We start from the raw sequence: 15,403 nt of genomic DNA, 5'->3' as shown, positions 1-15,403 counted from the left end.
ATTAATTTCTTAAACTAATTTTTTTTACTAACAACAAGGGCCTGTACAATTTAATTTTTTTTTTTAAATATAAAAATAATTAGAAACAAAACAACAATAATATTTTAATGATGAAATGGTGGTCTATTCATTTTAGATTATATAAATGTAACAATTAAACAGTTACTTATATACATTTAACAAAAAAATGTTAAAGTATATTTGTATTTATTGACAAATCTGTTGTAAAAAAGTTAATCTTGGCCCAAAGTTTTAGGTAGAGGGTTGGCCAGTATGCTCTCAATGTATTCAAATACAGTTTGTGGATCTTGATCAGCATTTATTCTAACAGCCTGTAATAATGTAACGAAATACTTATTAATCATTATTCTTGATTTTACTATTTTGTGAAGATCAAAAAAGCTAATGTCATTTCATTTGACCTTATATATTAATATGATTACAAAATTGACATTATTTTTTTTAACTATTCTTACCCCTTCCTCACTGTAGTATTCAGTTAGCTCCTCACGAAACTGATTGTACTCGTTGAGACATTGTTTTACTGCCTCCTCGCTATCATTTGGATGTTGAAGACATCTTTGTTTAACTTCGGATGAGCGTGGAGGGTTGTATAATGTATGATACCTTTGTAAAAAAATGAAGGAATTTTCATGTTGATGCACAAAAATAAAAAAAAAACAGTTTGGGTTAAAATTAATCATTACTTAGGTTAATGATTTCCTTTTTAAAAAGTTTTTTAAATTGTTTGTAACAATCAAAATATTTCCAGTTAAAGGTGCAAATTTTTTAAATATTCTTTTACAAGTCTCAAAATATATGAGATACCTTTCCCCACTAACTGGATCAGTTAATCTGTAGCACAATCTTTCAATAACACAATCATCAGGAATATCCATGAAATAAATTCGGTTCGGTTTTAATCCACTATCTGCCAAACTCTGAAATAACAAAACAATTTCTTATGTTTCTTAGTCTTTAACTAAAGCGATTTTAAGATTTTTTTCTGTGCAAACTATCTTTGATTGTTATATTTACACATTAATATTTGTTTTACCTCTGCTTGTTCCCTGGTAAGTGGATATCCATGCAACACCCAACCTCTCGAGGAAGCATCCAATTTTGTCAATCGATCAGATATAATTTTTGATACAAGATTGTTCGGTACTTTCTGTTTAGATGTGACATAATATTTTACAGCTTCACCCAACCTTGATTCATTGGCAACTTGTTCTTTGATTAAAGTGCCACATGATACTAAATGTAGAAAAATTTAATTTCAATAAATTTCTTATAATTAGAAAATGTAACTGCAATATATAACAACATTAAAATTTGTTTTAAATATAACAATTTTATTCTGTTCCTATAAAATCAATCAAAAAATAGTTTAAATTATTACCATCAACAATTTTGTATTTATCTGCCAGCTTAGCTGCCATACAACTTTTTCCACATCCAGCTGGTCCAATCAACAATATTCTCGGTGTATGAGGAGCCTCTGATCGTAGTTGTGTATTTATAAATGTTAAAGTCTAAAAAAAGAAAATATGTATATTTAAATAGTACAACAATGTTAGATTGTGACAATTTTATCTCAATTGTGTGTATATATATATACAGTTGCGTGTATTTTTTGTGAAATTTTCTTACTTGTGCCAAGACATCAGCTTTGGGTTGATCAGCATTTATCTTCTTGTGAATGTTGGGACATGTAGCTAAAACTCCATCAATATGCCTTGTATAATCATTCTAAAAAAATAAAATAAATAATATGTTAATAATGAGTATAACAGAATATACATGTATGTATACATGTAATGTATGTATACATTAAGTATAACAAAAAAATTACATAAAAAGGTTAATGTGTAAAGAATTTGCTCTTAATAAAAACTTTTGTTTTAAAAATACTGTAAGTAATTTTTTACCAAGTTTTTTCTTGTTTCCTTTTCGGCTATTCCACTAGGTTCGAGTAATCTGGCTTGTACAGTTGGATCTTGTGGCCAATCAAATGTTGTGTGGTATACATCACCTGTAATCGGGTCCACTCTTTTACCGGATTGCCTCTCGATTAAAACAAGACCAGGTGCTTCCAAGACAACTAAAATTTAATATATAAGTTTTTTAGTTACTGATACGAAAAATTGTTTAGTGTTTATACCAAATGCTCCATTGTTTTTTTTTAACTGGTGAAGTTTTGTTCAAAACCTTTGTTTAACATTTAAAATATTTATAGAAATATAAATTTACTGACCGACATGTTTTAAAATAACACCAAGTGATTGTAACTGAATTGCTTGCTGTCTGTTCTGCGGAAAACCCTCCAAAATAAAACCTCTTCGCAAACAATCCTTGCGAGTTAATCTATCATGGATTAAATTTACCTAAAATAAAAAAATTACTAGATAATGCCGGCACTAAAATCTTACTAGAAGTTTGTAGTTCAATTGTATGTTAAAAACCTTTATAGGTTACATTTATTTAAATTATCTAATTCTGTTTAAATGGTATTTTAAATAGAATAAAAGCAGTCACTGTATTACTTTATTTGAGATTTATTTTACTTACCCAAAGTTTGTCTGGTACAGGTTTATTGTCGGCCATAAGTTTTTTAACCTCCTGAGCATCATCTGATAATTCATCATCCAACAAACCTTCACTGTTGATGTGAACTGAGTTTATTTTCTTACTTAACCCTGCACTCTAAAAGTATGGTAATTTTAATAATTAGTTGCTTATGAAAGTTTTTAACATGGATCAAAATACAAGTAAATAGTTATTAGTTGAGTAAAATATGGTCAATGGTTAAATAACCACTAAGTTGAGCAAAAATCATGGTTCAAAGGAAAAATTAGGTTATGAAAATGATTATCTTACTATTCCACTCTTTCCACTTGCTGGTGGTCCAATTATAGCAATCTTTGAAACTGAAAATTTAAAATTAAATATGTCACCATTGTCGATATAATGCAATTATGTACAACCAAACAACCCAAAAACAAACAGGGTGTAGTATTTAAAATGTAATATATTACCATCATTGTTGTCTCTTTTTAGCCAATCTATCATAAATTGTAACGGTTCTTCAGGTTTGTCAACTATTAGTTGGCTTAACAGTCGCTAAAAATAATTTTATTATCGATATGTATTTAAAAAAACTGTTATTTTAAAATAACTATTTTTAATTTTTTTTAAATACTTACCTTGTACATATCAAATATGCCATGTTCTTCGGCGTAAATGCCAAATTGTGGAGGTATTCGGAGTGGTTTTTTTGTTGCATCCATTTTTATGTTACTAATCTATCAACTTTAAAACGTAAAAAATCAAGTTTTTCGTGTAGTTATGGTAACAGTTTAATTTGGGTAAACACTTTTTAAATTACATTGTAGTAACTTATATTATTTTAGGTTAACTTTAAAAAACAATATTTATTTTACAAAGAACAACTTAAATCTGTTCCTAATTTTTTTATTTATTTACTATAAGTACAATAAATTGTTTTTTTAATTTAACAAAAGCTAAAGTGAACACCCGTTACGGAATTTAAATCCTAAAATTTGACCGACCTTTAGCGGTTTATTAAAGAAGCAGCAATTGAATATGTTGTAAGTAAAAAATGTTAATAAAAAAACTAAAGCAAGAGATTTCAGTTGCAACGCGTTTCGAATCCGTTTAATTCTCTCAAATACGTGAGTCAGCGAAAATAGGAGAGAGTCGCGTTCGCAACCCGTTTCGGAACGCGATTAAACGCCCCATGTAAAAGGGCTTAATAATAATGTAATGCCGATGTAAACCGATGTTTAATTAACACTATAAATTTTAAATGATGCTAACATATACAGCTGTTTTTTATACATCATCACATTAGTATGTGTGATTCATTAATGAAAGGTGTTCGTGACATCACTACGTGTTAATGACGTCATATCACATGTGGGACTATATAAGCTGAAGACATTGATAGAAATATCATCATTGTCTCAACAATCAATTTGATCTAGCTATTTATTTCTATTCTCAACTGAAATATTAAAAATTAAAATGGTAAGTGGGTATAATACAACGTAGTATACTGCTTTTAGTCTATTGGTTATATAAAATTATAAAATGGTAAATTAAATATTGAATTTCTTTTATATATATTTTTAGGCCGCTGAAATCCCAGAACAAACTATGGAAGGTAAAAAGTTATTCTTTATGTTGACAATTTAATTTACTTACAAATAACAATATTAAGTTCTTTGAAGGTTTTAAACTTATATTAATGTTATTAAATCAAATCTGATTGTAACACTTTTACTTTTAAGATATCAAAGAAGCTTTCGAAATTTATTCCAAAACCGTCGACCTTCAAATCGAATACGGAGATGTTGGAAGTATCTTGAGAGCTCTTGGGTTCAACCCAAGCAACGAAGAAGTAATGACAGCACTTGGAAAACCATCTAAAGAAGGTAAAACTATGTAGTCTTATGTGAAAAACACGATTTCTGCAATATTTAAGTCTAATAGACCATTCTTTTATTTGGAGATTTTTTGCTACCGTTTTTAATTTTATAAACACTGCTTTATTTCAGATTTTGCTGCAAAAAGCTTAAAATTAGACGAATTTTTGCCAGTGTACTCTGCTATTCTCAAGGATTCAGTTTCGGGAACATTTGACGATCTTGTTGAAGGTTTAAGAGTTTTCGACAAAGAAGGAAACAACACCGTAATGGGAGCCGAGATCAGACACGTTCTCAGAACCTTGGGTAAGTGGGAAAACAAGACAATATACCACTGAAGTTTACTAAATAACCTATGTAAATTTGTAGGCGAAAAAATGAACCCAGCTGAAATTAATGAGGTGATGAACGGCAAAGAAGATCTTAACGGACTCATCAACATTGATCGTAAATTAAACTTCTATATATTTACTTTATTTATCATTGTGTATATAATTAATATTAATTTACTGGAATAAGTTGTAGTTTGTTGATATAAAATCGTATGTTTATGGTGATTAAACCCATTTTTATTTTTTTTAGCTTTTGTCAAGTACCTTTTGGGAGAAGAACCAACTGAATAAATATTTTCAAAAAAATTAATTATTTTGTTGAAATTGATTTTATCTGAATTGTTAATAAATTTTGCCAAATATTTTCTGTTGTATTTTATGAAAAAGTTATTTGATTTAGATCTTAAACTTAAAAATATAAAATAAAATAGTAAACAGTTTTAGAAATTTATTTATTGTTTCTTGTTATTATTTTTTAAAATTGTTAATTAAGTAGGCTAACATAAAAAATACAATTGAACTAAACTGCAACATAAAATGTTCATTTTAAAATAATTTTAATTAGTGTAAAGTAATAAATTTTAACAAATTTGTCTTATGTAGGCTAGGCTTCGTTAAATATTTAAACCTTGATTGAGGTCATAGCTTTTTTCTACGGATATGGCCAAAGTCAAAAACAAGGTTTAAATAATAAGGGAATTTATCGTGCTTAAGGGTTTGTAACTTAAAGATTATTTATGTTAATAAAATTACTTTTTTAATTTAAAAAAGAAAACAGACAAAAATTTAGACTTGGCATTAGCCCGGCCCATGCTAGGCATTTGTTGCCGTGCATTACCTATGCTAGGCCCTAGTGTGGCATTTGGTCGGGTTCCCGACCATCGTAATACCTGCTATACGCCACACATGGGCCATACTCGGGTAACGATGTAAAGGCATGTATAAGCAGAAGGTCGAGGACACGACCAGATGCCATATCCGGCCATGTCTGGCTAACACTCGAACGCGCGATGGTCGCAATATACCCGAACTGCCGAGTATGGCCCATGCGTCGCTAACACTCGAACGTTCGATGGTCGCATTATACTTGAACTGCCGAGTATGGCCCATGCGTCGCTAACACTCGAACGTACGATGGTCGCAATATACCCGAACTGCCGAGTATGGCCCATGCGTCGCTAACACTCGAACGTTCGATGGTCGCATTATACTCGAACTGCCGAGTACGGCCCATGCGTCGCTAACACTCGAACGTGCGATGGTTGCATTATACCCGAATCATGATGTACATCATGTTGTATAAATAAAACACTACGGTTTATGGCATTAAACAACAGTTAATTTTAAATTAAACTGAAGTTGTGTTTTAATTAGTTAAGTTTATTACAAAATCTAACGGCCAAATATAAAGTAGTATAAGTTTCTTTCTGTATTAAAATTTACACGCAATTATTTATTGATTGCAGTCGATTTGATTTAATATGAATATTGTTTATTTGAATGCTGTTTAAAATAATACACAAAACATAATATTTACCATAAAGAAATATTTTTTTAACAAATTTGTTTTTAAAATTTTATTTATTTGATTATTTCCCAATTAGTTATGATTTAAAAAAAAAACAATATTATTAATGTGAAAAAGAATTAAATCAGTTGACAACGTAGAAATGATATGTAACAAATAAATATTTTTGACGTAAATAGGAAAAAAATGATATTGTTTCATGAAGTAGATTTATTCTTCGGGTTTTTCTCCAACCAAGTACTTGCAAAAGGCTGAAAACAAAAAACAATGAAGTTAAAAATAATAGCACTTGGTAATGTTTTAAAATTATATTTATTTTATATCTTTAAAAAATTTAAACTTTTCAATTAAAAATATATCATAAGCGATAAATAATTACAAATACTTCTAAAAATAAACAAATTTTAAATTATGATCACCTCCAATGTCTATAAGTCCGTTCATATCTTCTTTGCCATCCATAACTGAACCTATTTCATCAGGTTTTAGTTTCTCGCCTGTATTTAAACAAATACAAATATAAGTAAAATCTTCACTCGTTAGTATAAAGTTTTAACACCTTATTTACAGAATTAAATTTAAACATATCCTTGCTCTAGTTAATTGCAAATACTTTAGACTAAAAAAGTTGATTTTAATTGATTCATATTTAGTTTTTTACCCAATGTTCTAAGCACGTGTCTGATCTCAGCTCCCATAACAGTATTGTTTCCTTCTTTGTCAAAAACTCTTAAACCTTCGACAAGATCGTCATATGTTCCAACCACAGATGTTTTCATAGTTTGTGCGTATATTGGAAGAAATTCTTCAAACTTTACACTTTTGGATGCCATGTCTGAAACAAAGTTTACTTAAGTTTTTTTTTCTTTAAAGATATCAGAATTATTTCCTTTACATTGTTTATTTTAATGGTCACTTCAATCAATTTAGATATAGAATTATGAGCAATTTACCTTCTTTGGAGGGTCTTCCAAGGACGTTATCAACTTCATCATTGCTGGGATTACAATTAAGAGCTCTCAAAAGCGATCCAACAGATGAAAGTGCAACCTCTGAAGGTGATGTTGAGAAAATGTCAAAAGCTTCTCTGATGTCTGTTCAATAAAAAAAGTTTTTTTGAGTTAAAAAAGTTACAATAAAGATTCTTTTTACAAATTGTTATCTTTTGAAAAAAGGTTCTTAAAAAGAAGTTAAGTTACAACAACATACATACCATCAAGTTGTTCGTCAGTGAAATCAACCTATAAAATATAAATACAGTAGTTTAATAACTTTTTAAATATTCTATATTAGCAAAACAACTTCAGCATTGTTTTGAGGTAATTTTTTGATAACTAACTTTAGCTTGTAATAGACCTGCCTTACATTTTTTGTGCCATTGACAACCCTAATTTTACTTTAATCTCTGTACTTTAAACGAACATTAATCCCATAATTTCTTACAATGTGAAAACTTGAACTTACCATTTTGAATTCTAATAATCTTCGTTATTTCGTTTACAAAGTTAATTAGTTTGAAATAGGATGATATTATCATTGCTGTCTTGGTTTTTATATAAAGCTCACTGCGTGACGTCACAAGGCGTGACGTCATTGGCACGTAATAAGGCAGCCGGTATCACTTTAGAACAGGAGGCGATCTGTCTCCTGTAAAGTTTAGATTTTAATCTCCGGTGTTGGATATAGGATTGTAATCACCTAGTTGACCTTTGATATGTTTGTGAATATTGTCAATACGAAAGTTCAAGGGGTTGTGAAATACATCACTTTACTTTAACAGTGATCATTTCAACGCCTGGTGTTTTTTAACGTGTTCAAGTTTTCAAGTTAAATTTATTTATATACGGTTTAATAATTTATGCATCTTCTTAAGATGCGTTACCTTGTTTGTTCTGATATTCGGTACCGTTTTGCGAAATATCGTCACCGCATTTTAGCGGAATTTTAAAGTAATGTGGATTACTAATTAACCTTTTTCTTGCTAACCGCATAATCAACCCAACTGAAAACTGCAATTAAAATGTAGTACAAGTCCATGTTTATAGAAACTACAGTTTAGATAATCCTTTAACTGGATAGCCCTGGGGCTAATATGTATAAGTTTTATTTGCATAATGTTACTTACCTAAAAATTAAAGATATGGATCAAATATAATGTTCAGGTTTATATATTAAAGCTAAAGTACATTTTATACATTGTGTGTTGTTGTAAAAAGGTAAAGGCGACATTTTTTTATTCACAAAGGAGAATAAAATTACACTACCTACTCAACCGTGTTACTAGCTATCGCTATATGTAATTTATCAAAAAATGAACACCGGTTAGTGTTATTTGAATAAATATCGAAAATTATTAAAGGTTTAGCGTAATATTATAGTATTAAATGACAGCTGACCATATAGTTCAGCCAATAAATAAGTTGTATTTGCATAAAGTTACCATAAAACTGAAATGTGATACATGTATGTCTTTAAGTAAGGTTTAGAAAATGTTATATGCCAACAAAAGAAGGAATTTATAACTATCTTCATGAGGAAACTAAATTAAAAAATGCAACGTTTATATCATTTAAAGCGACATTACAATTCAATCAATAGAAGGCTTGTGCTTCGATTTTCTGGAGTTCTGTTTGTGGTTTGGCTGATTATAAAGTATGGGAGCATTTTTAAATTCACAGTGTGGTTAAAAAAATTAATTAAATTGTTATAAAAATAAACAGCTACTTTATGATTACCTTTTTTTATAAACTTAGATCAGTTCCAGCATTTCACGGGGAAACTGCAAAATTAACTTTTAAATCTCAAAATGAACAAATTTTGCCTATAACAAGTATGGTGACGTCATCGGCAAGGGCAATCGAACAACCGACCACTAATATTATACCGCTAAGGTTCTGGCAAAGTAGGCGCGATGTAAAAACTGATGAAATGTATAATGAAATACCTGACGCATCAACATTTAATAACACTCTTATTTTTCAACCAAGCAACACATCATGTAAATTAGGTAAGTGCTTTTATAAGGCCAAAAAAACGTTTTCATAAGTCATTTAATTACAATCATTTAATATTGTTTTTTAATAAATATGTTTCTATTGTGTATTTGTGTTTTATGTTTAAACAAAAAATGCTTGTACAATATAGCATAGCATCCATAAAACGTTTGATAAGGGGTAGCAGATTTTGCCAAGGGTGTATTTTGCGGTTTTAATCCACCATACACGGCTTGGTACGACATTATTAACATTTTTATCATGTATTTTATGACCTTAGGTATTGAAATCGCGGTCTTGGTAAAAAGTAGCGTAGACCATTTTCATCATCGAAAACTTATTCGAGAAACGTGGGGAAGCATTAAAAATGTTTCTGACACTGTGGTAAGCATATTACTTACAAATACATACAAAAAATTGATTGCATTTGCAAAATATTTAAACCTGGAACAAAACTAATGCTTTTTTTGCCTAACCAAAAAATATAAGTTTACCAATTTCTTTGGAAACCTAAAAGACTTGCAAAATTACAAAAAAAACTTGCAAAATTTAGTATTATAAGAACTAGCTTATGACAATTACAAAATAAAAACCGTTTATTACATTTTAGGTTAGAACATTTTTCCTGTTGGGAGTTCCTTCGGAAGATGTTAATAACACACTTGTCAAGGTAATTAATGAGGTTCGACAATTTGATGACATCATACTAGGTTCATTTGTTGATTCCTACAAAAATTTAACAATCAAAACTGTAATGGGAATGAACTGGATACATTCTTATTGCAAGTAAGTTCCTTTTTGATTCAAATTAACTTTATTAATTATTTTATTTAATTATTTAATGTTTTTGTTTTTGTTTTGCAGGTCCACGAAATATATAATCAGCGCTGACGATGATATCTTTTTAAATTTGTACAAAATAGCGAGAAGATACAAAAACAATGAACCCACTCATAAGATTGAATGTGGACGCCAAACAAGATTACATGCTAAGGTATTTTTGGATTTTAAGAAATAGTTAAAAACAAATTATCTTATTTTTACAGTTACATTGAAATTATATTTAAAAATATATATATTAAAAAAAACGGATCACATAATTAAAATCTTTTATTTTCAAAGTTAGCAAACTAAAAAATTAACTAAAAATTAGCTTTCATTTGGTACTATTTTAAATTCATCACTTAGAGTATCTAATAAAATATAACCCACTTTAAGTTGTAAGTTACATTAAGCTTCTTTCACATTTGTTTATTATTGTTTAGCTAAAGCGCAACGGGAAATGGTCAATACCATTTGCTTTGTACAATCACACATACTTTCCACCTTATTGTTTGGGTCCTTGTTATGGAATGTCACGGAAAAGTCTGACAGAAATACACGAAGTATCTTTAGACACGCTTATGGATTTAAGTGTAGATGATGTGGTTTTAACTGGCATCTTGCGTACAAAAAGCGGTATAGAACTTGGAAATATGGATCGAAATGAATGCGTTTACATTTCAAATACGGATAATTTACTAGATGGTAAAATGATGGCTCAATGGTTGCTGGCACAAAAAACTGAACAACTTAGGCAACAATTAAATGGGTAAATATTTTATGTTAATTGCTGTTATTACCAGTTAACCGTTTTTTATTTATAAAGTTTTAATTACAAAAACGCTTAAACCTAAAATCAAACTTGGTTATTGAAATAAATTTTTTAATGTAATATTTTAAAGAAACTCTTTGCTTCAATTCAATGCCAATGGAATCCACCTCTAAATTACCTTTAACATATTATATAACCGCAAAGGGCGCTGTAGAACCACAAGTTGTTATTTCTTTGAGGTTTAGATTCAGATGAGGCTTACACTAAAGCACTTCAAAACCAATAGTTACCCAAACAAAAGTGGATTTGTTGTTGCGAAAAAAATAAGAAAACTAGATTTATTTGATAAATAAAATATGGTTCGAAATTATTTGATTATGTTTAGCATAAATTTTTATAAACAAAAAAAATATACTTACACCTTAACTAAGAATTTTACATATCTTTAATTTTTAGTAAACAAACAAGCATTTATATATATTATACAAAAAAAATTAATTTTTTAACCCAGTTCTATGTTGTTAATATCAAGATATACATTTTACTAAATTTTAAATTCCCAAAATTGATTTTTGATTTTTAATAAATAAACAAGCATTTAAATAAAATAAACAAACAAAAATTATTTTTTAAACATGTATTTTAATTACTAATATCATAAAATACATTATATTAAATTTTAAATGCTTAATATCAAACTTTAATTTTTAATAAACAAACAAGAATTTAAATATAATAAACAAACAAAAATTAAATTTTTAATCCATTTTCGAGTTATTAATATTATGATATATAACTGACTAAAATTTGAAACCTTAATAACGATCTCTAAATTTTAATAAACAAACACCTATTAATTACTAATTAATTATATTTAAATTATCAAAATAGGAGGATTGAAACACAATATGATAATAAACAACATACTAAAATTTTAAAAATTAATATACACAAAATCAAAAGTTATTCGATTTCAAAATTCGGATTAGTAAGAATAAAAATAAAAATAAATATACGGACAATGACAATATGTTTCGAAATCTAAGATTTCGAACCATAACTAGTCCTTTTAATTTCTTATGATGTGTTTTAAAATGACAGTTACTCGCTAGTTAATATTTTCCATATAAAAATAACTGCGCTTACTTTTTCTTTTACTATATTTACTTTTTTAACAAGATATTTAAATTATTTGTAAAAACACGATATTTTTTTTAATATTTATATTTGTATTGTGATAATATTTAATACAGAATAATTAAAAAAAATGAGTTTTTGAACTCTACACAGATAACTATGTACAGATAACACCTTAAAACAAATAAGTTGAAGTAAAACAAGAAGGATTAATAAAAAAAAACAATTTAAGAAAATAATTTAAATGGAAAAATTTAGTGTAGCTTTAACTATTCTAATCACGTGACAATTTCGGGATGATGTCATACCCCTTCTTCGTGGCGAGGAGTAACCGCGTGAGAGCTCTTGGTCGACATTGACGAGTTTTCGACAGTTTTAAATAACCTTCCACACATTCTTCGAATTAGGTTTTTAAAAGTTTCGTTGCGCGCACTGTAAATTACAAAGTTCCATATACTGTTGCTTAGCAACGTTACCACGGCTATATATTCGAAAGTTACGAACGCCATTGCACTATCATAGTTCAGTGTGGCTGGTCTGTGGTAATATATTCCTTTTAAAAACAGTGAACCGAGCACCGATAATAACACAGGGAGCATACTGAGCGTAAAAACCCCGACCATTATCGAAAGTGTTTTAGCTAGCATCCATTCAACAGTAAGATCGCGCCCCCTCGCGTGATTAAACGTGAACCCACAAGTTGAGATCGATGTTGCCCACATTAGCAATAGCGGAACAGCAAACTGTACTAAGTACATGTATATTGAGTTTTGACCACCTGGGGCCATTAAAATAGACGCCACGAGTTGGTATTGAAGGTTGGGTACAACTATTGGTAACAGCGCAATTACAAACTCAATCAGCCACAATACAGCTACCGACTTAATGGCCAATGATTTAGCTTCATCTAAATGATATTTAAGTGGTTTTCTAACGACGGCAAGCCGATCAAAACTTGCCAACATCAAGGTTGAGATCGACACCGAAATGGACAGAGTTGTAAAAAATCCAATGCCGTTGAAATAACTTCTACTAAAATTCTGCCCAAAAAATCCCCCGGGTTTATATGACGTCACAACGTTTCCCATGACGTCAGTGGTATTGTATGGCGCCCCCAGCTGTTGAGGTTTATAAGCGATACGATGCAGTGTATAAGCAAACGATGGAAGAACGATAACGCCAACCATACAATCCGCACAAGCTAAGGACAGCTTATAAATTCCCTGACTATTTCTTAGTCCCCGGTTTCTTGCAATAAAATAAACCACGCATCCATTGGTAAGGGTAATGATCAACGACAGTAGTATCGTTATAGATATCGTGGCAATCAATCCATTGCGACATCTAAAAAAACACAGGTTGTCAATACAAAGCGAGATTTGTCATTTCTTTACAATATTTATAATTAACTTACAAAAAAAGCTAATGAATTTTAAAACATTTTACATAATAATTTATTTTATTTTTCAATTTTAAATGCAATAAGTTGTAGTAATAGACAATTAATATTATTAGTATCTAAAATCAATAAACATTGTAAGCTTGTTGATTAATTAAAACAAATAAACTTATATTATATAAACTTACTCACAACACATAATAAAGGTCGTGTGTTAAATTATGAAGTGAATACGTATTAAATCGGCTTTAAATATAAACTTCCTTGTTATTAAATATAATTGTACTGTTAATTTCGGCAATTAGTATATCATATACATTATCTCATTTCTATTTGAAAGCACGCTTTGCTTTTTATACACTTTGGTTGTTATCGATTTGTTGTTGAAATTACGTTTTATTAAATTTTTTAATAAACAAAATATAGCATTATTAGTTATTATTTAAATTAGATCATTTTTACATTTTTTTTAGAATGTCCAAGAAGTTTTACTTGATCCAATGACAATGGACAATTTAAGTGTTTTTAGGCGTAAATGTAGCTGGTTTGGGTTGTCCAAAGTTATGTTATGCCCGGGGTTCATCTTTAAATGTGGCAAAACACCAAAATTTGATAAGCAAAACTTGTAAGTACTTACCCTTGCGAAGCACACATCCACAAGGTAGTATCACGGTCACGTACACTTCGACCATCTAATCCACACCACACAATTCCACAGAACGGCAAAAATACTGTAACAAGTTCATGATAACCTCCGAAGGGTTGAACCGTGTCATATAATGCAGCCTACAAAATGTTAATGTTTTAAATGCAAAATTCAAACTAGCATGCTTACTTGAAACAAGGTATAGGTTAAGTACCTGAACACATGGCGGTAGTTTGTTCAAGGAATTGGGATTAATGCTACCCAAACGTTCAATTAGAATATTCCAACTATTGTTTGTAGAAATTTTAACTACGCTTAAATTGTTTTTTCCTATGTATTCCTTGACATCATTTGAGCACATATTTTGAAATATTGTTCGATTGCATGCTCTTTCGTAAATCAGCTTTGTAAAAGAATTAAAATTAAATATTCTGGTCTTGCATTCTAAAAGAAACTCCGTACAGTTCCAATCTTTTAAATTTTGTAATAATTCGGCCAAGGATTTGCCACCTTGGAGCCACCTCCTTTTAAAATTATTGTATACTTGGCGACAACAAATTTCTTCACTTTTTCGATCAGGAATACGTTTTCCCCTTTCGTTTATACAAATTAAACTAGTAGATTGCACTAATGTTGTAACGTTTTCATCTTGTGTTAAATATGTTGAAGTTAAGTTAATTTTAGAGTCTGTTGTTTTGTTTATGTATACTGGACTTGATGTTGATGCTAGATATTTTGTAGAGCGACTTGGCACTAAACGAAAATTAAACAGAAGACTTTTTAGACATTTACATTTTCTGTATAGTTTATTTAGCAAACAAGTATTTGTTCTATATATATATATTAGTCATACCTGATGCATTATTGAAGAAATAGGTTACATTTGTTGATGACGTTAGATGAACAATAATATCCACAGATAAACTGCCTTTGACATAAATTAATAAAAATATTACTAACTTTGCTGTTATTCTCGTCTCCATTTAAAAAGTCTATAGCAAAACAAAACACACTTAAACAAAGTGTAAATAATTGTCTCAAAAAGTTTAAAGCTAGATCCGAGGTAATTTACTTGATGAACCTAAATTGCCACTTGAATGTGCAATGCCGACTTTAAATTATTTTTAACTTGAAAGTAAATTCGCAAACAGCTTGCAAAATGACACTTTTAAAAGCCATAAATTGATAAAGCGAGAACCGTAATGATCAGCATCGGAAATAAATTAGCTTAAAATTGCGGACACCTTAGTTATAGGTTGCTGTTATAATTAGTACGTACACGAACTATTCTGCGTTGAAATTCGTCTAATTTTACGTTGCTGTAAA

The 15,403-nt window shown here is 29.4% G+C and overlaps 5 protein-coding genes across 5 annotated transcripts; 2 read left to right on the top strand and 3 right to left on the bottom strand.

The window, feature by feature from the left end:
* Window positions 1–50: 50 nt before the first annotated feature.
* LOC145742073 (adenylate kinase 8-like) lies at window positions 51–3,341 on the bottom strand. The gene is made up of 12 exons (XM_082559824.1): window positions 3,207–3,341; window positions 3,039–3,123; window positions 2,881–2,930; window positions 2,572–2,706; window positions 2,258–2,387; window positions 1,932–2,104; window positions 1,654–1,752; window positions 1,403–1,535; window positions 1,058–1,257; window positions 829–941; window positions 477–627; window positions 51–332 (listed from the first exon to the last, which is right to left on the bottom strand). Exons 1-12 carry the CDS (start codon window positions 3,288–3,290, stop codon window positions 234–236), a joined length of 1,452 nt encoding a protein of 483 aa, XP_082415950.1. The 5' UTR covers window positions 3,291–3,341; the 3' UTR covers window positions 51–233.
* Window positions 3,342–4,026: 685 nt separating this feature from the next.
* LOC145742237 (myosin light chain 3, skeletal muscle isoform-like) lies at window positions 4,027–5,071 on the top strand. The gene is made up of 6 exons (XM_082560021.1): window positions 4,027–4,050; window positions 4,156–4,186; window positions 4,314–4,457; window positions 4,581–4,754; window positions 4,818–4,895; window positions 5,031–5,071. Exons 1-6 carry the CDS (start codon window positions 4,048–4,050, stop codon window positions 5,069–5,071), a joined length of 471 nt encoding a protein of 156 aa, XP_082416147.1. The 5' UTR covers window positions 4,027–4,047.
* Window positions 5,072–6,518: 1,447 nt separating this feature from the next.
* Window positions 6,519–7,790, bottom strand: LOC145742773 (myosin light chain 1/3, skeletal muscle isoform-like). Its single transcript, XM_082560570.1, has 6 exons — window positions 7,773–7,790; window positions 7,522–7,549; window positions 7,262–7,402; window positions 6,970–7,143; window positions 6,728–6,805; window positions 6,519–6,559 (listed from the first exon to the last, which is right to left on the bottom strand). The coding sequence occupies exons 1-6, from the start codon at window positions 7,773–7,775 to the stop codon at window positions 6,519–6,521; spliced, it is 465 nt and encodes a 154-aa protein (XP_082416696.1). The 5' UTR covers window positions 7,776–7,790.
* Window positions 7,791–8,749: 959 nt separating this feature from the next.
* Window positions 8,750–11,153, top strand: LOC145743454 (beta-1,3-galactosyltransferase 1-like). The gene is made up of 7 exons (XM_082561417.1): window positions 8,750–8,960; window positions 9,062–9,315; window positions 9,582–9,685; window positions 9,912–10,087; window positions 10,166–10,295; window positions 10,567–10,892; window positions 11,026–11,153. The coding sequence occupies exons 1-7, from the start codon at window positions 8,860–8,862 to the stop codon at window positions 11,066–11,068; spliced, it is 1,134 nt and encodes a 377-aa protein (XP_082417543.1). The 5' UTR covers window positions 8,750–8,859; the 3' UTR covers window positions 11,069–11,153.
* Window positions 11,154–12,334: 1,181 nt separating this feature from the next.
* On the bottom strand, window positions 12,335–15,060 carry LOC145742236 (uncharacterized). The gene is made up of 4 exons (XM_082560020.1): window positions 14,931–15,060; window positions 14,292–14,830; window positions 14,069–14,217; window positions 12,335–13,376 (listed from the first exon to the last, which is right to left on the bottom strand). The coding sequence occupies exons 1-4, from the start codon at window positions 15,058–15,060 to the stop codon at window positions 12,335–12,337; spliced, it is 1,860 nt and encodes a 619-aa protein (XP_082416146.1).
* Between the last annotated feature and the right edge of the window lie 343 nt (window positions 15,061–15,403).

Source organism: Corella eumyota, chromosome 2 (assembly GCF_963082875.1).
Source record: "Corella eumyota chromosome 2, kaCorEumy4.1, whole genome shotgun sequence".
NCBI classification, from domain to species: Eukaryota; Metazoa; Chordata; class Ascidiacea; order Phlebobranchia; family Corellidae; genus Corella; species Corella eumyota.
The sequence above is the reverse complement of the archived record's forward strand: the minus strand, read 5'-3'. Positions and strand labels throughout refer to the sequence as shown.